The 21,593-nt window shown below is 39.7% G+C and overlaps 3 protein-coding genes and 1 long non-coding RNA gene across 8 annotated transcripts in view; 3 read left to right on the top strand and 1 right to left on the bottom strand.

Annotated features, from left to right (window-relative positions):
• alkbh3 (alkB homolog 3, alpha-ketoglutarate dependent dioxygenase) overlaps positions 1 to 6,337 on the top strand; it is a 60,446-nt gene extending 54,109 nt beyond the window's left edge. For both annotated transcript variants that reach the window (XM_030136413.1, XM_030136414.1), the window contains exon 11: positions 6,056 to 6,337. The gene's annotated coding sequence lies outside the window, so the exon portion shown is untranslated. The remainder of the gene's footprint in view (positions 1 to 6,055) is intronic.
• The window catches only part of LOC115420856 (uncharacterized), a 23,245-nt gene extending 13,497 nt beyond the window's left edge, over positions 1 to 9,748 (bottom strand). Inside the window, exon 1 of the long non-coding RNA XR_003935610.1 lies at positions 9,618 to 9,748. This is a non-coding gene — a long non-coding RNA (uncharacterized LOC115420856). The remainder of the gene's footprint in view (positions 1 to 9,617) is intronic.
• The window catches only part of c6h11orf96 (chromosome 6 C11orf96 homolog), a 14,529-nt gene extending 962 nt beyond the window's left edge, over positions 1 to 13,567 (top strand). The window contains exons 2-4 of one of the 4 annotated variants that reach the window (XR_003935608.1): positions 211 to 357; positions 1,073 to 1,081; positions 13,553 to 13,567. The gene's annotated coding sequence lies outside the window, so the exon portion shown is untranslated. Of the gene's footprint in view, positions 1 to 210; positions 714 to 1,072; positions 1,082 to 4,462; positions 4,475 to 13,552 lie in introns of those variants that run through there. The other 3 variants (XR_003935609.1, XM_030136416.1, XM_030136415.1) reach the window with 3 other exon arrangements.
• Positions 10,702 to 21,593, top strand: part of ticrr (TopBP1-interacting, checkpoint, and replication regulator) — a 22,216-nt gene continuing 11,324 nt past the window's right edge. The window contains exons 1-18 of the mRNA XM_030136411.1: positions 10,702 to 11,363; positions 11,798 to 12,341; positions 12,823 to 13,060; positions 13,817 to 14,049; positions 14,139 to 14,364; positions 15,024 to 15,162; positions 15,249 to 15,376; positions 15,484 to 15,684; positions 16,170 to 16,315; positions 16,513 to 16,613; positions 18,905 to 18,998; positions 19,124 to 19,206; positions 19,286 to 19,501; positions 19,632 to 19,734; positions 19,832 to 19,898; positions 20,036 to 20,167; positions 20,254 to 20,344; positions 20,434 to 20,492. Of these exons, the coding sequence (XP_029992271.1) occupies positions 11,236 to 11,363; positions 11,798 to 12,341; positions 12,823 to 13,060; positions 13,817 to 14,049; positions 14,139 to 14,364; positions 15,024 to 15,162; positions 15,249 to 15,376; positions 15,484 to 15,684; positions 16,170 to 16,315; positions 16,513 to 16,613; positions 18,905 to 18,998; positions 19,124 to 19,206; positions 19,286 to 19,501; positions 19,632 to 19,734; positions 19,832 to 19,898; positions 20,036 to 20,167; positions 20,254 to 20,344; positions 20,434 to 20,492 (2,929 nt within the window). The 5' untranslated portion in view covers positions 10,702 to 11,235. The remainder of the gene's footprint in view (positions 11,364 to 11,797; positions 12,342 to 12,822; positions 13,061 to 13,816; positions 14,050 to 14,138; positions 14,365 to 15,023; positions 15,163 to 15,248; positions 15,377 to 15,483; positions 15,685 to 16,169; positions 16,316 to 16,512; positions 16,614 to 18,904; positions 18,999 to 19,123; positions 19,207 to 19,285; positions 19,502 to 19,631; positions 19,735 to 19,831; positions 19,899 to 20,035; positions 20,168 to 20,253; positions 20,345 to 20,433; positions 20,493 to 21,593) is intronic.

Consider the following 21,593-nt stretch of genomic DNA (forward strand, 5'->3'; position numbering starts at 1 on the left):
GAACTGAACTGAATCGAACTGAACTGAACTGAACTGAACTGAACTGAACCGAACTGAACTGAATCGAACTGAACTGAACTGAACTGAACTGAACTGAACCGAACTGAACTGAATCGAACTGAACTGAACTGAATCGAACTGAACTGAACTGAACCGAACTGAATCGAACTGAACTGAACTGAACTGAACTGAATCGAACTGAACTGAACTGAACCGAACTGAATCGATCGAACTGCATCCATGCGTCTAATCCAAACTAACATCCGGACAGTGGTTCAAAGGTCACAGACTGCTGTAGATCTGAGGTACGAAGGCCAGAAAAACACAAACCCATCAGCATCAGCGTCACATCCAAAGGTTCTAACCAAGGTTCCAGTAGTTTGGGATTTTTCATTCTAGTTTAGTTTTATTTAGTTTGGACTTTTTTATTTGGCACCACACAGGAGAGGAGTTAAATTACACTTCAACCTGTCAAATTTAGAACATTTTCAACTTAAATGAGAAAGAAAAACCCCAGCTGCTCACTTCAATGCTACAAAATGACATAAAATCAGACCACATCATAAACTTAAGGTTGCTTACTTTTCTTTCCTTTAAATCAGTGTTTTTCAGCCTTGGGGTCGGGACCCCACGTGGGGTTGCCTGAAATTTCTAGTAATTGAGAAAAAAATTAAAACTTACTAATGCAAATGTCCATTAAATAGCCTAAATGTTGCCTAAAATTAATGTTTATTTGCAACATATTATAGCAAACTATTACACGATCAAAAACAAATTAATTTTAGCCAAAAAAAATGTCTCCGTTTTGAATATCTGGGGTCAAATTAAAATTGTGACGTCAAAATGGGGTCACGAGCCAAAAAAGGTTGGAAACCACTGTTTTAAATCAGTACTTCACAGTCTTCAACATAATCAGAATCAGAACATTTCATAAGATCCATGAACTCAAACAGAAATTAAACCCATTAAATTAAACTTAGGTAGAATTCCCAGTAACTCAAAGTTCCTTTAACACATGTAGACACGGGCGGGGGGTGGGGTGGGGGGGGTGAAAGTGTGTAGGGGCATCAAGGTTAGAATAGTTTTGGATTTTTCATTATAGTTTAGTTTTACTTAGTTGTGACTTTTTTTCTCTAATTCAGTTTTTATTACTTTTTGGAACAGGTTCGCTAGTTTTAATTAGTTTTCATTTTTTTCTAAATGCTTAGCTTTATTTTAATTTTAGTTTTTTTATATCTTTTCTCTTCTTCTCTGTCGTCGTATTCAAATAAATCCCAGACAGGACTCTGCTGCTTTCTCCCAACTTTAGTCTCCATGTTTCCAGGTAGAGTGGGGACCAGAAGACGACTGGAAACCACAAGTGACGGACCCTTAAATATCGTACGGTGCCAGCAGATAAAATTGCTCACCTCATCAGACTATTGTCATGTTCTAACAGGATGTTTTCTGATCATAACAGATATTTTATGCACCAACAGGATGATATTCATGTCCCTTAGCATCACATCAGAGGTCAAATGTACAATATCATAACATAGGTTTTTTTTTTTGTTTTTTTTTTTGTGGTCCAACTCTACTAATGCCATTGGAAACAGTCCGTCCTGATGCGACGCTGATGTGGTTTTTCAGTTTTTCTGGCCGTCGACGTCCTTCACCCCCTCGGCTCTCGTCGTTTCACTTCAGGTCACTTCCTTTTCTTCAATCGCTGAGATTCAAGAACCTGAAGGATGCTGATTTTTCTCCAGTTTCCAGCTGTAGATACTTTTGCTTTTTTTTGTACTTGAACTCCAGACTTTCCAGACTGTAGATAAAACACTGTGATGATGCCACAGAGAATCAACGACACCTTTATACGAGTCTTTATTATTTATTGTGTATTTTTGTTCATATAACCAGTGGATTATTTCTGACTCCTGAAATCGCCTCAACTGTCAAAGAAAACCTTAACCTTTGTACTTTCTACTTTATACATTCATGTTTGTCAGATATACTTTAATAAATATTTTCAAATATTCTCAGTCTGGGTTTATTTTGCAGAAGGTGAACCCACAGGTGCACTGTAAAAAATGACTGTAGAATTAACACCAAAAAGTTGTAAAATTGCAACATAAAAAAACTGTAAGTGACAATACAATGCAAAGTTGTTTATTTGAAAAGATTTTTGTGCTAACGATTAAATCAAATATAGCTGTAGTTTTTACAGGAAGAGTATGTGAACAAAACCAGATTTGTATGTAGAAATGATGGATTTCTACTGTTTTTTGAAAATAAAACTGTAAATTGAGAAACATTGCGGTGCTGTTTAAATTGCCAAGACCATAATGTTGAATAACGGCCTATTTTCTTTTTTTTTTTTTTCTTTTTTTTTTTTAAAATTAAAACATTATTTTAAAAAAGTAAACATTTAACAATTTAACATTTTAAATGTGTAAATTAATGGGTTGGTAGAGCAGCTCGTCCAGTAACCAAAGGGTTGGTGGTTCGAATCCTGACTCCAACTGTCCATATGTCAAAGTGTCCCACACAGAACCCCACATTGTTCCCAGTAGGACCTGGTGGTTTTGGACACCATGAAGGTGGAGAAAATGCACTAAATAAGTGCAGTTCATTTACCATTTAAATACAGTGTTAAATCTGCATGTTTAAAATGTTAAATCTACATGTTATTCCATAAATATGTTTACAGTCGGATGTGTTTTTTATAGTATTGTTCTGGTAACCACAGCTGCCAGTTTTTTTCTGTAAAAACAACAGGATTTTTTTTACAGTGTGGAAATGTATCAAAAAAAGAGAAAATCATGTAGAAACAGTTCAGACTCCAGCTTTAGTTTGGTTCACTATTATATAATAATAATAATCTGAATTATCTGTGTGTGTGTGTGTGTGTGTGTGTGTGTGTGTGTGTGTGTGTGTGTGTGTGTGTGTCCGGGGATTCACACAGCTGACTGCTGCAGTTTGTCATACTCATGTATTTTTGGTCATTGAACAGACGAGTGAAAATGCTAAGTTGATATTAGTAATTTTGAATACAACAGCCTCACAGTCATTTTGCTTTGGCCAAAACGCTTTGGCGGTGACTGCTGGACAAATGCGGTACAGCATGCACAGACCACAGAGTAAGGCTGAGTCCAGGTAAAGGTTCACATCTGAACCCTGTAACCCCTGAGTCCTGACTACAGGTACAGGTTCACATCTGAACCCTTTAACCCCTGAGTCCTGACTACAGGTACAGGTTCACATCTGAACCCTGTAACCCCTGAGTCCTGACTACAGGTACAGGTTCACATATGAACCCTTTAACCCCTGAGTCCTGACTACAGGTACAGGTTCACATCTGAACCCTGTAACCCCTGAGTCCTGACTACAGGTACAGGTTCACATCTGAACCCTTTAACCCCTGAGTCCTGACTACAGGTACAGGTTCACATCTGAACCCTGTAACCCCAGAGTCCTGACTGCAGGTACAGGTTCACATCTGAACCCTGTAACCCCTGAGTCCTGACTACAGGTACAGGTTCACATCTGAACCCTGTAACCCCTGAGTCCTGACTGCAGGTACAGGTTCACATCTGAACCCTGTAACCCCTGAGTCCTGACTACAGGTACAGGTTCACATCTGAACCCTGTAACCCCAGAGTCCTGACTGCAGGTAAAGGTTCACATCTGAACCCTTTAACCCCTGAGTCCTGACTACAGGTACAGGTTGACTTCTGAACCCTGTAACCCCTGAGTCCTGACTGCAGGTAAAGGTTCAGATCTGAACCCTTTAACCCCTGAGTCCTGACTGCAGGTACAGGTTCACATCTGAACCCTTTAACCCCTGAGTCCTGACTGCAGGTACAGGTTCACATCTGAACCCTTTAACCCCTGAGTCCTGACTGCAGGTACAGGTTCACATCTGAACCCTTTAACACCTGAGTCCTGACTGCAGGTAAAGGTTCACATCTGAACCCTTTAACCCCTGAGTCCTGACTGCAGGTACAGGTTCACATCTGAACCCTTTAACCCCTGAGTCCTGACTGCAGGTACAGGTTGACTTCTGAACCCTGTAACCCCTCAGTCCTGACTGCAGGTAAAGGTTCACATCTGAACCCTTTAACCCCTGAGTCCTGACTGCAGGTACAGGTTCACATCTGAACCCTTTAACCCCTGAGTCCTGACTGCAGGTACAGGTTCACATCTGAACCCTTTAACCCCTGAGTCCTGACTGCAGGTACAGGTTGACTTCTGAACCCTTTAACCCCTGAGTCCTGACTGCAGGTACAGGTTGACTTCTGAACCCTTTAACCCCTGAGTCCTGACTGCAGGTACAGGTTCACATCTGAACCCTTTAACCCCTGAGTCCTGACTGCAGGTACAGGTTCTGCTGTGAATGGTCATCTGTTTCAGGTTCATTAAAGCTGCTGTCAGTTTGTGCTTGTGTTCCTTTTCTTTAGTGCTTTTGTTTCACTGTGGGTTTTAGGGTCAAAACAGGTGGAAGAACAGAAAAAGACAAAGATGAACTGAAGTTGGACAGGTTTGGACTAAATAAGGCACTGGAGTGGACATCAGTAACAGATTTAGGATGTTGAACATCAACTGTGAACTGCAACACACTGAACAACAACTAGGATCTGAATTTGGGCCCAGGAGTTTGAGTTTGGGCTCTTTTTTTCTAAATCAGTCCAGCTGCTTTTTGACTAGAAAAAACAAAAATCACCACAACACTGGAAACAACAGCAAAAACAAAAAACCACAAGGAAAACGGTGGGAAAAAAAAAAAGAAAAAGCCCAAACCATCTATTTTTATAGTGAGTCGGTCTCACTCACTGCTCTGTGTTTGACCTCCCATTCCACAGGTGGTGGGGGGTGAACTGAGCATGCTCAGATGTCTGTGGAAAGAACAAAGTCTATTCTATCAACACGACTGGAAATTTTTCCTTTTGAGCAAACTGTTGAATTTTTATGAATATTTAAAATCATACATTCAGAACGCTCACCACAGACCAAGGTTATTATCATTAACGAAAAGTAACAAAATGATGAAAACTAGAATTATAAAAACATTTTTGTTAACTAAAATAAATAAAAACTATAATTAAAAGAAAAAGACGATAGCTAACTGAAACTGTATTGTGTGTTTACAAAACTAACTAACATAAAATTTATAGATAAAATTCCCTTCGTTTTTGTCTTTGTCAATGTCGGATTGATATGAAAGTGATTTCACTTTAGTAATTTTAGCTAGCAGCACCATACGACACTTCACGGTCCGTCACTCGTGGTTTCCAGTCGTCTTCTGGTCCCCACTCTACCTGGAAATGTGTGCCATGTTTCCACTACATGGAACCGGCTCAACTCGACTGGACTGGACTCTGGTACCAGGTCCTATTCCAGACCGTTTCCATTCCAGGCTTCTACCCACTTTCCAGTACCTGGACGTCATAGTGATGTGGTACGTTACTTCTGTGTCGTCTGCTCAGAGTTGCTGATAAACTCACTTGTTGCGTGTTGTCTCATCAAACTCATGCTGAATTTTTGCATCTGAACCTCCTCAAAAAACCATGGTGTAGTTTTACCGACTGTCATCATGTGGATTCACCCACCGCTGTATTTACTGTCAACTTCTGCATCTGTTTTTTGTAAAAGGGCGGGTCACAGAGACAACTCTGACCAATCAGTGGTCTGCAGTGTTTACATGTCACGTTTTAGTATCTGGTCCCCAGTCCTGGAACCTCAGTGGAGGTGATACCAAAAAAACTAGTACCGGGTACCAGATTCCAGGTCCTTTTTTGTAATGGAAATGCAAAAAGGCCGAGTCGAGTGAAAAATGAAAACTAATAAAAACTATCAAACCTGCTCTAAAAACTAATTAAAATGAACTGAATTAGAGAAAAAAAGTCAAAACTAAATAAAAGTAAACTATAATGAAAAATCCAAAACTGTTGTAACCCTGCCACAGACAGGTCAGGGCTTAAAGGGTTAATGAACCACAAACTGAGTCAACGTTCCTTCAGAGTGAATGTGAATGTTGGGCTGTAACTCTGAGCTGCTTCTCTTGGTCTTTGTTTTCCAGTGTCTTCCTTCTGCTCTCCGTCTCCCTCTGCTGATTATGGATTCGTATCAGAACCTGACCCACATACCGAACCTCCTCCTCCTCCTGGTCTGGATCTGGTCTCCTCTGGACTCTGAGATGGGACCGATACTCCACTGGAGCAGTAATCTGCTTCTTTCATTTGGTGGGATGGTTTTAGACAGCGTCCCATCAGACTGGACTGTGTCCATTTTAGGCCAAATAGCACAAGACGTCTGGCTCTGCTCTGGCTCTCACTGCTTTACTTGGCAAAGCAGAACAAATGAAAAAAAAAGAAAAGAATGAGAAGCAGGAGAGGAACTGTGAGCTCCAACAACACTGACACACTGTGGACTTTGGACAGTGTTTAAAACGCATCACTTTTCAGTCTTTATGAAGTTGGTGATTTAGTTTGAATGGCTCATCATTAAAACATTGAACTGAAATTAAATGTCTTTCTTCTTTCTTTTGACGACTTTTCTTGATAAATGTTTTACACTGGCAGATAAAGCTTCAAAGTCCTAAAAACAGGCATTTAACCCTTTGATGCATAAATTATGAGAACGTTAGTCCAGATTTTTTATCCTGAGTGTTTTTATTCCTCTTTAGGGATGGAAGAAAAACAATGAGATTGCTTCAAAAATTACACACATTGTGTCAAAAAAATAGGTTAATCAATAATTTAAAAAATATTCAAAGAAACATGTATTTAAAATGCAATATCAGAAAGTGATGTACTGTGTGAAAACTATGAAACAAAAGCATTTTTGATGCAGTTAATTTGATGTTTTCTCCCCATTTATCATACTCTAATACTAGTTCTTACTCACTTCATGGAGATATTATTAAAAAAAAAAAACTTTTTGTTTAAGAAAACTGTTAATTACAGTCTAATAACAATTAGCAATTGATTTACACTCAATCATGTCAGTGCAGATCAGGTTTATGAAGAACATAAAGTTACAGTTATGGTATGAACTACAGTGTATGGGCAGAAGTGTCCGCTGTGTCGGCTGATATGGAACTAAAACAAAACCCATGAATATACGAGAGAACAGCTGGAGAAGAACTGTCCACTGGACTGACCACTGGAGTGACCAGTATGCATGAAAGGGTTAAACCCAGTACATACAGTGTTCTAACATTTTCAGCTTATCTGGATGTAATCCGTCTGGATAAGGAACTATTTTCATAAACCAGTGATTTATATTTTTAAAATGACAGAACACTGCACCCCCAGTCACAACAGCCCTTAACTATTTGTACAAAATATTTTTATCAAATCTAGTATGAATCAACATTTAAGATTGCTTTATTTTTCCTGAAGGAGATTTGTCTTGGACACAAAGGCTACCGCACAAAAAAGTAAACATACCACCATACACAAACACAAAACATGACTTAGACAACAGTGCTGTAGTGGTCCCTGGAGAAGTGGGTATACTCTTAATTTTTGGCTTTTTCTTTTTTTTTTTTTTTTTTTTTTTTAGTCCAGAAAAACACCATTTTAGAAACAGTGACATATAAAGACTACTCCATTTACTTTATCCATAAATCCATCAGTAGTATTTGCTCAGTATTAGAAAATTCTCATGACTTGATCAGGAGCAGTTTGTAGGTTTTACTGGAAACACAAGCAGCTGCAGGAATGGAAATGGATTCAACAGGAGGAAAACATAGGATAAGGTTAGCCTTTCATAACGTTAGCCTTTCATAACGTTAGCCTACTCGCATAGTCGAACTATTGGCGACTAAATCTCTTTCCTAAATGTGCAGTCATGTGTCCAGTAGTTTAAAACACTGACTTATTTGGAAACCGCCTTAAAACTGACCTCAGAATTATGTGCGCACAGTGACCTGTCAATTAACTGGGGTGGCACTGGCACCTGAGATGGCCAATCAGATTCCAGAGGTGGCCGGCGCTAGTTAGCAATAGTGTCCTGGGCATGACCCGCCCTACTCTGCCTCTGATTGGCTCATCAGTCCTCATGCATTACAATTAAAGTGTAAGACACAAGCCCATAAAACATCCAGTCTCTGCTCTGTGGCCTGAGTGTAGGAGCCTGGCAGATGTGTTCATGCATGAGTTCTTGTACTGATCCAGGTATAGTTTCCTGTTTTTATTGGAACCCTGTAGCGCCGTCCACAGGGGAGCAGCTCAGACACTGGACTGTAAGACGGGATGAGTCAGCAGGTATTTTTCTGGCCTGTTTAATCACAGTCTCCTCAAAGATCTGCTGTAAAGATGGGTAAGCTTTGATTAGCATCACTTAGAACACTGCGCTAACAAGTTTATGTCACATACATTTTGTTTTCGCAAATTATCAAATGAATACTCCTGAGCATCCTACTATATAATGCCCGTTCTGTGTCCGTCCGTCTGATCGATGTCCTGATGTTGCAGCACAGGAGGGCGTTTGTACAGGTTTTCCTCAGCCTTCACAGGCTTGATCACCACCAAACTCACCAAATGAATAGAAACATTACCTGACGATCTACTAGGCACAATTTTATGCATGTATTCAAACGTGAGGTATGCAGGGTGCTTTTAGCCTCTCATGCTATCGTACAATGGCACCACGGGTACAATGCCTCTAGTGTTTTTTTTAATAGATATTTCCACATCAATAGATACTGGTTTCATTTTCTTGCATTTTTTAATGATAAATAATTTCCCAGATTAGGAAAGTCATTTAATAACTAAGTCAGTCAGTAGTGCATACACACATACCTATAGTTTATTACAACAGCATATTAGGGCCACATAAAAAAATAAAAACACTTGTCAGAAAATATCAAGATAAAACCCATAATTTTATGAAAATAAAGGCATAGTTAAAAAAAAAAAAAAAAAAACCTCACAATCTAACAAAAAATAATATTGTACTTTTATGAGATTAAAGTCATCCTATTTCGAGAATAAAGCCATAATATTACGAGAATAATGTCGCAAATTAAAAAATCGGACCAATGGTCCTGTATCTTACCGTCCAAATGAAAAGCTTTGGGAAATGTATCCAGATCCATTTATTCTCCCCCAGTTCTGTGTATTTATTCTATTACAGAAATAGCCCATGTTTTGGTCATATTCCAATCAGATCTGTAAAAAATTCAAATTCCAACTTGATATCATTGATACTGATTTATTGGATCAATCCACTTCCTATCTGTTATAAAGGGGAAATTTTCCAAAGTGGCACCAAATCCAGAATCAGATCCAGATCCAAATAATTTCAGTACCTTGTGTTGACATCCTCATACAGAAGCTGTATACCAAGTTTGAAGTCAATCGGAATTGTAGTTTCGGAGAGGAAGATGATTGAAAGTTTTGTAACGGATGACAGACGACGATAGAGGACAGACGACGACGGACGCCACATGACGACAATAGCTTATGGCCTGTCGGCCGGTAAGCTAAAAAAGGTGGCAAAAATATTATAATTTACAAGAATAAAGTCGTACCCACTCATTGCATAATGTAAAACTTGGAACATTTTGTGAGGTTCTACTTTCATTTGGGGTTTACGCACAAAGGTCAAATACTGAGACTATTAGCCTCGCCCACCATCAACAAGGTTTAAGGCTTACACTTTCTAAATTATGACTTTTTATCGCACTATTGTGAATTTATTTTCAAAATATTATGACTTTAATTTCATAAAAGTACAACATTATTTTCGTTAAATTATGAGTTTTTTAAACTACGACTTTATTCTCATATTATGACTTTATTCTCATAAAATTAGGACTCTTTTTGGATTCGACTTTATTCTCATAAGATTCCAAGTTTTATCTTGATATTTTATGACTTTATTCTTGTGGTGGCAAGTGTTTTTATTTTCTTATGTGGCCCTGATAGCCTACGCATCATAGTTTACAAATGAGGACCAATCAGATTATTTTTATTTGTAAAACAAACTGTTTATTAAACTTAAGACAACTATTAGAACAATACAAGCAGTTTTGTTGAAAGAATGCTTCTTGTAGTTTCTGAGATGACCCAGTTCAGACCTCCTGAGCCCCTGTGGGCCATGAGCCAGTGGGTGGGAACTGGTCCAGACTACAGCCATGTGTGTTTACTGTTTATTCTACAGTTCAGTGACATGAGAGGACGAACTGCGTCCACTCGTAAAGATATTGATTGGTATACAGTAATCTACAACGGTTGTTAAAATGTGAATTTCACAGTAATAAACTGAGAACTCAGAACAGCTTTTAAAAGTTCTTTTTTTTCCAACTTTATTGAAAACATTTGAGTATACAATACATAAATTTTGAACAAACAAACAACAAGATGTCAAAAAGGAAAAGCATTTGGACAAATAAGTTTAAGAAAATAATGTGTAGATTTAAAGACACAAAGCATAATATACAAATAATAGTAAAAAAAAAAAAAAAAAAAAAAAGGAAATAAATAAATAAATAAATAAAATAACAAATCTAACATAAATAAATAAATAAATGCAAAAGAGAGTTCAGTCAATATTAAAGAATTGTTTATGAATAGCCAGGGTCTTAGAGTTGTTTTTTTATTATCAATAAATTCTAAAGATGTAATATATTTTTTTAAATTCCAACAGGAAGATTTTAAAAAGTGGGTGTGTTTTGGTATATTTATTTTTATGTGTATGAAACAGCTTTTAAAAGTTAAAGATCACTCGTTCCTGTTGCTGTCGTTCACACAGTTCCTTCTGTCCGGATTTGACTGATGGAGCTTTAAACCAATAAAAATTTACTATGGAACACATGCCAAATCACAGGCGAGTTTGCGTTGACATTTGGACCAATCATGTTATTGTTGACGATTCACTCCGCCAATCCCAACGAGAGGGCGGGCTTTTGGCTGAGGAGCGCGAACAGTTAAGCAGTGAGAAAATGGCGACCGCAGGAAAGCTCAGCATCGATGACACTCTGTCAAAAGTTTAAAACTTCTTAGGTTTCTCACTAAGGTTTTGCGTATTCGTTTCTTTCCGTTTGTGACGAGGTGTTTCAGGTAATCACATGAGCTGCATGTCTTTGGCAAAGAAGTTTAGTGTTTCTGATGTCCGTAATATCCGTGACTGACGCTAGCGGCTAATGCTAGCTTAGTGTCACTGAGCTAACTGTCCGATGTTTTAATCAGGTTCCAATTTTTTATAGATTATCGATGAGTTCGGGAGAGGCCTGCTGCTGCTGTTGACGGCATGGCTTTACACAACCTGGTGTTTGTCCTGAATGTGGATTATAGAGAGGAATTAGGAGAACAGCTGGCTGTCAGGAATCACCTCCTGAAACGGGGAATACTGCAGATCCTGCTGCACCTGGGGTACAGGTAGGAAACAAATAGGGAGAGTTTTAAGTTTAAACGGCAGAAAAACCTGGTCATCAGTTAATTTTCAGCAGCTACATTGCTGTAATGGTGTATTTAGTTAAAAGACCAGTTTGCCCAGAATAATGCAGTACAGGTAAAAGTGCTAATACGCGCTAAGAAGTGTTATATTATTTTGGTCGGTATTCGTTCATTCATTCAAACACGATTGAAGTAGTTTATTATCTAAAGTCAGAATGTTTCCATTTTATCATGACTAATGTAGTCATTTCAAACAGTCTCATTAGTCATTGCAGATTGTCCTCCTATCATGCAGCTCTACTGTGGTGTCTTCCCTTTAATGTATTTACTGTAACGTTCCTGTACGTCTCTCTGAACTGCCTTGTTTATGAAAGAGACAATGTAAATAAACTATTCTGTGTTTTTTTTTCTTCCAGGTATGGCTTTGATAAGGTCCGCTGGGGTTATAAGTTCTTCCAGTCTACATCCAGTCGTAATGGCAGGCTCATATCCAGAGGCTCAGACTTTAGAGAGCTCTGTCACAGGTCGTTTGAGGACTTTGAAATGGACTTTGACTCAAGATTTGACATAAAGGATAAAGTGTTTCCTGGCCAGCAGAAGCAGCCGGCAAATCCATCTGTCTCAGTGCAAAACGCTCTGAAAGAAGCCCTACTGGACTTTGAGTGGGACCGACCAGACATCACATCTCCCACAAAACTGTCCATGAGGCCCAGGAGGCCCAGTCAGGTTGTGAAGTCCAGCATATCCAAGGAGGGTGAGGGATCAGGCAACTGGAGAAATCTGCTGTTTGTGGTCTCAGAGTGTCCCCAATCCTGGACTCAGATGGAGGATTACCTCTCTATGAGTACCAGCAGGACCACCACAGATGTGCCAGAGCTCATTATATCCAGAGGCCTTCAGGACATGCTGGTCCAGAGGCAGGTAGTCCTGCACTGGATGGATGCCGCATTGCATGACCAGGTGAGTGCATGTGCTTGCGACCTAGATGAAACTGATGGATTTTTCTTATTCATTGCAATCCTCTTTTCCCAATTCATGTACTGGATTGTACAGGTGGGAGAAAGCTCAGAAAACCCCATGGGCTAAACTGAAGCCTCCACCTATGTAATGTCAAATTGTAGAAAATATTGTAGCAGAAATAAAATCTATATTATATAAACTGAAATAATAAACCAAATATCAGTATAAAAGCAGAAATTGAATTTTTTTTCTCCTTCCTAAAGTAAAACATTAACTTATTTACCACAAGTTGATGTTGAGCACTGGAGGATTATGAGGAAAATGACATCAATACATGTTTAAAGTTACATTTGAAGTTATCTCATGCACAGGACTGTATTTGCGGATGAAAACTAATGGACAGATGAATTTCCATTTGTTCCTTTCAATGTCACTAAGAACAAACTGCTAAAACCTCTATTCATCTACTGGCTTCTTTCAGGTCCCAAAGTCTTTGGACCACCTTGGTGCTGATAAAATGTCTGAGACTCTGGGTCTGTTGGGGGGCAAATTGATCCCTGTGGTGGCTCTGCTGAACCTTTGCTGCACTCAGAAACCAAGTCTAGGAAGCAAGATGGACACCTTCAGATTCAGGTCCAGCATCAGTTTCCTGCTGTCCTCTGAACAGCTGTACCGCCGGACTTTTCCTGTCAGTAGTGGAATCATACGGTGGGGACAAGGTGAGAACTGAAGTCCAGGTTAAACATTAATTGTCTGTCAGAGTGTCCGTTTTAGATTTGGTTTGTAAATATTTACTGTAGATCAGTAGTTCTCAACCTTTTTAGGCTCGTGACCCCATTTTAACATCACAAATTTCTGGCAACCCCAGACATTAAAAACGAAGATTTTTTTTTTTTTTTTTTGGCTAAAATTAATTTGTTTTTGATCATGTAATAGTTTGCTATACTATGTAGCAAATAAACGTTAATTTTAGGCATTTAGTCTATATAATGTATATTATTATGGATGGAGGCAGTAAAGCCAGGTGTAGATTAATGCACAAAGGGAGAATTTTATTTCCCTTGGTCAGGATATGTACAGTCGGTCCAGCTTGGATTTACTAAGATGACATTTAATACTGAACAAACAATACCTGAAACTATGAATTATGAAAGAGCTGCAGCATCTGAAACTGACCACAATGAACATTTGAAAGATAAACAGTACCACAGTGCTTCAGTTTCAGCCTCAGAGTTTGTCTGTCGTGTCTTTTATGTATTGGGATTGTCTCTCTCAACTCACCATATATTTTTATTAGTACTTTTTTTTTTTTTGCTTTTTTTTTTTTTTTTAAATCAATTACTAGAAATTTCAGGCGACCACAAGGTTGAAAACCACTGCTGTAGATCCTATATTTGTCATGTATCTCAGCTGTTGGTCTCTCCACATGTTTATTGTTGACCTGTCTTTGATGGTTTCGTCTTTTTCCTGATCAGGTGATGCAGTTCAGACCTGGTCAGTGTCAGTAGAGCCGCTGTGCAGCGGACAGAGGCTCCTCCCTCCGCAGGTGGAGGTGTGTTTGAGAGGAGTTCTGCAGGCCTGGGACCCCTCCTCACTGACTGGGACCTCCACTGAGTCCTGGATCCTGCAGACCTCCTCCTGCAGCAGAGACCAAGGATCAGGTTTCCAGACTCTCCTGATGGAACTGTCGGCTCATAATCTGCACATGGTGCGAGTCTGATCTGTGTTCTGTTGTGATGTGTGATCTCCTCCAGTCTTTCGGTCTGCATTTTGACCCATCTGCTCTTGTTTCCTCAGTTTGCAGAGCTGGATGATGGTAATCTGTTGTGTTCGGCCGTCCTCTCTCATCTGTCACCCTGCACAGCGTTGCTCACAGTTCTACAGCCTGGACTCAGTCAGCACTGTCAGGTTTTAACCAGTAAACAGATCAGTGCTTCAGCTGAAGTGTCTGCTGACCTGCCAGATGTTGTGAGCAGCATGTTAGGAGTAGTATGTGACATGAAGGAGGACGACAGAGACGCTGGTGAGGGCAAAAACAACATATTTATATTTACTTCAATTTGTCAAATTGTTCATTGTACATTTTTGCCAAGCTGTTAAAAATACATTTTAATCTACAGTAGAGCTGAGCTTGGTGAATTCACTTGGTGAATTCAGTAAATTTAAGGTATTGTTTTAATTGGTTTGAAAAATGCTGAAATCACAAAATCCAGATTAAAACTTTTTCTGCTCTAGGTCAAATCCAAGATGACTCATGCTGTTGTCTGTAGCAATGTGCTATAACACTATTAGGTAGAAGATGATAAAACAATACCTAAGCAGTCAAAGAGTATATGGATTAGCTTTGGTTTTAGAACAAACACACTGCAAATTGCATTGGAACCAAATGTGGCAAAATTACAAGCCCATTTCTGAACCTCAAATGAATATATTTAAACCTTGGGGGGGGGGGGGGGGGTTGTTTGTTTGTTTGTTTGTTTTTTTTGCAAATGATTGACAGCAACACTTATACGTGTGTGGCTGTGTGTCGATTTTGTAGTACTGATGTACAGTATTAACAATGAAAAAAATCCTTATGAGTTTATGAAAAGATCAAAAGGCATTAAAATGGCGAGTCACCATAATGACACTCCATGGTGCCACAGGTCTCCTCTTTCATATTATTGCATTTTTCCTCCTCAGACCAAGTGAAGGACAACCCTGTTCCTGAATGGGCTCAGCGGGAGGTTGGATATCGGTCCATGACAGCAGGTCTGTTGGATAATTGGTTTCCACAGTCAGATCAGTCAGGAGTCAGTTCACATTTAATTGAGTCCATGAGGTACGTAACAAATCAGAAAGATGGGAAGGTCACAACAAATGTCATCAGTGTTTGATATGCTGCTGTTTTATTGACTTACTAAACAGGTTACTCCAGGCAGTTCCAGAGCAGAAAGATGAGGAGGAGTCATCTGTTCTTCAACAGGAGCTCATCAGGGACCTTTCTGAACTCTATCAGAGCTCCAAGAGCATGGTGGACAAGACCAACAAGAAAAGTACATAAACCCTGGTTTCAGAAACCGGACATGAACATGTGAGGATAATGTCAGTAGGAACAGTATTGAGGATGTGTCTCATGCCCTTTACTGTGTTTGGCCTGTAGGTGGCGCCCAGCGCACCCCGGTCAAGCAGAAGATGAAGACCATGAGTCGGTCTCTACAGATGCTGAATGTGGCTCGGCTGAATGTTAAAGCTCAGAAGAATCAATGTGAGGGAGAACCGGTAGGTCCTGAACGCAGAGGGTCAGGTCGACTGGGAAAGAGGAGGTCCAGTGACAGGAACAGACACGTCAAAGCCAGCATCCGTGAGTTCACATCCAAGTTTGGGGTTTTTTTTGTAGGTATTTCTACAAACTGAATGTATTTAGGGCTCTTCCCATCCCTCTCTGACATGAACCTTAGCTGTCTTCACTGTTTGTTTCTTCATCTTTAATTACCTCCGCCAAGGAGGTTATGTTTTTGCCGGCGTTGGTCTGTCTGTCTGTCTGTGTGCAAGATAACTCAAAAAGTTATGGACGGATTTGGATGAAAATTTCAGGAAATGTTGGTACTGGCACAAGGAACAAATAAAATTTTGTTGGTGATAAGGGGGGGGGGGGGCACTGATCTGTTTTGGCGGAGGTCTGCACTCTCCGAGTGCTTCTCATTTGTTTTGTAACAGATGGGAATGAGAAAGAGACTTACAGTAGATGCAGTTAAATAATTCTGCAATTCTGCCCTCATACCTTTGGTCACACAGTGTAGTTTAATGTGTCTGTTTACATCTCATCTAGTTCTTGTTTTCCCTCAGGTTTCAGCAGTGAGTCGGACCTGCTGTCCTATCTGAAGTCTGTTTATGAGAAGATTGTATCAGATATTAACTCATCACTAGTGTCTGGAGTCCAACAGGTTCTGTCTGCTCTGAAAATGTTCCTGTCATCTGAATCAGATGTCGAGGTGAGATATATTTGGGATTTTAACGTAGGGTTAGTTTTTGGCCTGATGTGTTGTGGACAGATGTTGCAGCACTATCATCTTTATATGTAGTGTGACTTTAGTCAGTAAATATCAGTTATTCAGTTGTGATGGTAGGACATAAGTTAAGACATGGGCCCAGTTGGGCTGTGATCATTCATGTATAAAACTGTTTACAGGTGAAGATGTCCCAGTTTGTCCAGAATCACCTCCTGAAGACCAGTAAATCTATCAGGCAGATGTACAGCTCAGCTGCTGGTGTCGACAGCAAACTTAGAGAGTAAGTTTTTGACTCCAGTTTATGATGATAATGGTCTCTGTGTGTACTTCAGCACAGTTCCCCAGACCTTAAACATACAGTGCTTAACAAACTGATTTGACCACCTCTCCCTATCCGTCCCAGAGACCATATAACATCATGAAGTGCTTTAATTTGGACTCTTTCATTTTCGGTGAGCTCTCGACGTTTTACCATTTTGAACATGTGGAATTTCAACCTGAATTCACCTTATTTTCCCAAAATTTCAACTGGTTCACCAGGCTTCTCTGATATGTCAGAAATTAAACAAGTACAATATTCAACCACTAAAACAGATTTTTCTGCTCAGGAATGTAAACAAATAATTATAATTTGACATCTTAAAAAAAGAAATGATAGTGTTTTACTTTTAAAATTTTAAATGTGAAATTGAAGGTTCATGGATAACAATAATAACAGTATTGTATCATTAAAAATATCATTCCATTACCAGTGCTGCTAATGTAGGGCAGCTGTGGCATATACCTTACACTGTATGGTGGTCTAATGCAGTTGTTTAGTACTGTATGTGGTTTAAAGTTTATGGGTAGTTGTGGCTGTGAGTTTAGAGCAGGTCATCCAAAAGCAAAGGGTTCGGCGTTCAATTCCTGCTCTGTCCCAGTCATGTGCTGTTGTGTCTTTGGGCAAGGTGCTTCACCCGCCTTGCCTCCAGTGTCACTCACACTGGTGTATGAATGTGTGTGAATGTTTGATAGTGGTTGGAGAGGCTGTTGGCGTGGACTGGCAGCCACCTTTCCATCAGTCTGCCCCAGGGCAGCTGTGGATACACGTGGTTTACAACACCAGTGTGTGAATGTGGAGGGAATGAACAATGGATTCAGTGTAAAGCACTTTAACCGCATAGAAAAGCACTATATAAATGCATTATTTTTACCCTCGCCACAGGGTATTGTCATCAATTCGTTGTTTGTCCGTCTGTCTGTCCATCTATATGGGCAAAAACTTTGGCGTGGACTGAATGCCGAGGGTTTTCAAATGCGGGCATGTTATGTTTTATTATTATTAATAATAATGATAATAATAAGAAAGCTGCAGTGCTTTATAAATGTTTAAAATCATTTGTGTCTCAGAGGACATGAGACTTCTGCATCTCCTCTGCTTTGGACTGACAAGAAACTACAAAAGGAATGAGTGTATTTTTCAAATTCTTGCATTTTCCCCCTGATTTCGGCTTCTGCACCTACATTCAATAGCAGCTTACAAAATAACAAAATTGCAGAAAAAGGAATTGTCCCATAAATCTTAAGTCTGTTTAGAGAACACGTTGACTGACACACATTTATTAGAAGTCTCATGGATGTCTCAAGTTTAACAAAAAAAAAATGGAAGTTTTTCTTGTGGAATGCCTGTTCTGACCTTTTGCAAATCTGAAAAAAATACAATTTTACAAAAAATACTCAAAACTAACTACCGTACTTTCCGGGCTGTAAGGCGCACATATAAGTCTCACTTGACTATAAGCCACAGCTGACTTTAATTCGCACCTGACTATAAGCCGCTGGTGTCCACGATGTAACGTGAAATATTTACACAGAAAGATGGTAAACAGAAAGATTATTTAAATATTTATTTCCATCCCTTCACTGCTTTTTTCCAAACAATGCCTGTAACACGGCAGTAAAACGGCAGTAACACGGCTGGTTAAAAACCCAGAAAAGTCATTGATCTCTATCTTTATCTTCCTTCTGTGCATTGAAACCACTGCAGTCGTCTTCTTCAGTGTCGGAGTTGAACAGCCTCAGAAAGACTCCGTCACACTCCTTCTACGTCTCTCTTTTGTTTTTGCTCTCATTGTCTCTTCCGTGCTTCACCTCTATTTCCTTCTTAGACAGACAGATCGATTGCTTTTAACTTAAAAGCTGCATCATATGCATTTCTTTGTGTGCGTTCCATGATGAGGGTTTGTGCATGACACGCAAAATGATTGTTCAAAGTTCCGCTTAAAACTTCTCTTCGCATCTCCTCTTCCACCCGTCTCTCACTTTTGTGCTTCCTGCTGGAGCGCCCCCTGGTGGCCGTTAGCCTGTATAAATCTATACTCAAGCTGCATCGTTGTATAAGCCGCAGGGTTCAAAACGAGAAAAAGTAGCGGCTTATTGTCAAAGTACAGTAAACAAGACAATTTTCCACAAATACAGGGTAACCAAATCTAAAATCAGACGATAACCTGTAGAGCCTGGATTAGGACATGTGTATGTGACCTGAGGTCAGTTATGTTTAACCCTCAGTGAGATGATGTTGTCATCCTACAGGTGTCAGCTTCAGGCCTTGCTGAGGTTAGATGTGTGTAAACTGGTCTCTTCAGTGAAGGGGGACTCACTCGACATTGACCAGATGATAGATGAGGTAAAAATCTGTTTATTAAAAGCACAGACATTACACAATAGACTTATGTTCATCTGGTCACATGTAACTGATGATTGGTCACAAACTGCACCAGGTTTTGTTGGGTTAACCCGTGTGTTTGTCAGGTGGCTGACATGCTGAGGATTATTTCTCTGACCAGAGACCCAGTTTTTCTCACCAGATTCCTCCAGGATGACATCCTTCCACGGTAAGAGTTCAGCCTCTCTCTGATCTGAAACTGCTAAAGGAACTCGGCAGCAGTAAAACCTGTAGCTGTCTCTCTGCAGGTTCCTGACCGTTATCCCCAGAATTCTAGCAGATGTGTACCACAGCCTGGGCACTCAGCTTCCAGAGGCCTTAGTGGCCGTTCTGCCCTCTGACTTCTTCAGTGATGAGTCTGTTTGTAAGGACAGTGTCTCGCCTTCAGCCATGTCTCCTCCACTGTCTCTGGTTTCTAATGGCAAAGATCGACTGGCTGACCTGAGTTCTGCCACCAACAGGAGGTAGAGCATCAAACACCTAAGACACAAGTCTCAGATTGTCTATGAATTTTAGTAGTTAATCATTCCCATTTAGAATCTGGAAGCCTCACACCTTCAGGTTTTTCTCATATTGAGCTTCTTTATATGTTAGAAGTGGGATGATGACACGCCATCGAAGTATGACTGAATCCTCACAGAGTCTCAGACAGATTGAGATTCCTAAGAAGTCCACAAAAGCTGTGAGAAAATCAGAGGTAAATGAGTACTGATTATGGGGTTCACAAAACCGGTCTGTAGTTCTTGGTCAAATGTCCAGTTTAGTGTTCTAATCTGAGTTTTTGTGTTGAACAGGCTAAACCAAAGGTGTCTGTCACTCTGGAAAAACCACCGGGAGAACCTCTGAAACAAGTCACACAAGGTATGTACTGTTTCTAAGAAGTGGAATCTGAAGTCTAAAAGAAAAAAGCTGAAAGTTTAAACTCAGATTTTATGAGGATTAATTTGCCCTTATATCACTGAAGGATACAAGTCCTTAATGCAGCCTATTGTCCACAGAGGTGACCAAGGTGAGAAGAAACCTGTTCAACCAAGAGACAGTTTCTCCTTCAAAGAGAAGTAAAATGCAGAGGAGTCGATCAGTGTCTGCCGTGGAAGGACTGAAACGCAAGAGGTCTCATGATTCTGAAGGTAAAAATGTAAAGAAATACACTTGAACAGACATACATACAGAGGAAAGAGAACACAGTGTTTTCTAAACAAACTTCTTCTTCCAGAGAGACACAAGCTCCTGACAAAGAAAGTGTGTGAGACTCCTGTTCATAAGCAGGTGTCAAACCGCCTCCTGTACCGTCAGAGGATGGGCAGGTGGGTTCACCATCTTCAAATCAGCGCATTGTCTAAGTTTAGTGAGTAAAAAGAGGAGCAGTTATTAAATATGTGATGTTTTTATTTAGGAGGTCTAACCCGGCTGAGGACTGCATCGTAGAGGAGTCACCTGTGAAACCTGCAGAAGGTACGAAGATAAAACACACCATCCTCAAATCATACCCACGTAAAAACACCTCTACAGATCGTTAACATCATAGCATACTTGCTGAAGTCGTCCACTATTAGAGGTGCAACGGTACACGTCGTACTAAACAGTACACCCCTCACGGTTCAGTACGACCATGTTCTGCGGTACAGCTCATTTGTCATTTTCAAATGACAAGTGACAAGTCACGTTTATATTAGAGCTTTGCAAGACAACTGACTTACAGAATTCTACTGTCATTGGTTGGAGCCGGATGCGGAGCACAGGCCTTCTACTTCCAACTACCCTTCTCAGTATTAACATTAGTATCCTCCAAGGTTATTATTGTTAAGGAAATGACGAAAACTAGAATTGTAAAAACATTTTCGTTAACTGAAATAAATAAAAACTATAATTAAAAGAAAAAAACGATAACTAACTGGAACTGTATTGTGTGCTTACAAAACTAACTAAAACATATAAAAACTATGGACAAAATTCCCTTCGCTTTCATCTTCGTCTGTTTATTTCCCTCAAGCAATTTTAGCTGCTGGCACCATATGATATTTAACGGTCTGTCACTTCTTGTCACTTGTGGTTTACAGTCGTCTTCTCATCCCCACTCTACCTGGAAACATGGAGACTAAAGGTGGGAGAAAGTAGCAGAGTCCCATACAGAGTCCTGTATGGGATTTATGTGAATTTGACGGCGAAGAGAAAAGATATGAAAAAACTAAACTAAAACTAAGCATTTAGAAAATAATAAAAACTAGCAAACCTGCTCTAAAAACGAATTAAAACTAACTGAATTAGAGAAAAAAAGGTCAAAACTAAATAAAACTAAACTATAATGAAAAATCCAAAACTATTATAACTTTGGTACCCACATGAGTCAAACCTCCTCTGTTGTCGCTGTGTATGTTATCATTGATTTTCTTCTCCTCAAAAAACGTTACTCTTCTTCATGGTATTCAGCCAGTATGGTAATTAAGAGCCGTGCCCTCTGGTGGATTGTTTGAGAAACATTCATTCCAACGTACAAGATGTAGGGAAGTCTGAAGGCAGTGACGCATGACAACATTAGAAACGGACAAACATATT

The sequence above is a fragment of the Sphaeramia orbicularis genome, chromosome 6, assembly GCF_902148855.1.
Source record: "Sphaeramia orbicularis chromosome 6, fSphaOr1.1, whole genome shotgun sequence".
NCBI classification, from domain to species: Eukaryota; Metazoa; Chordata; class Actinopteri; order Kurtiformes; family Apogonidae; genus Sphaeramia; species Sphaeramia orbicularis.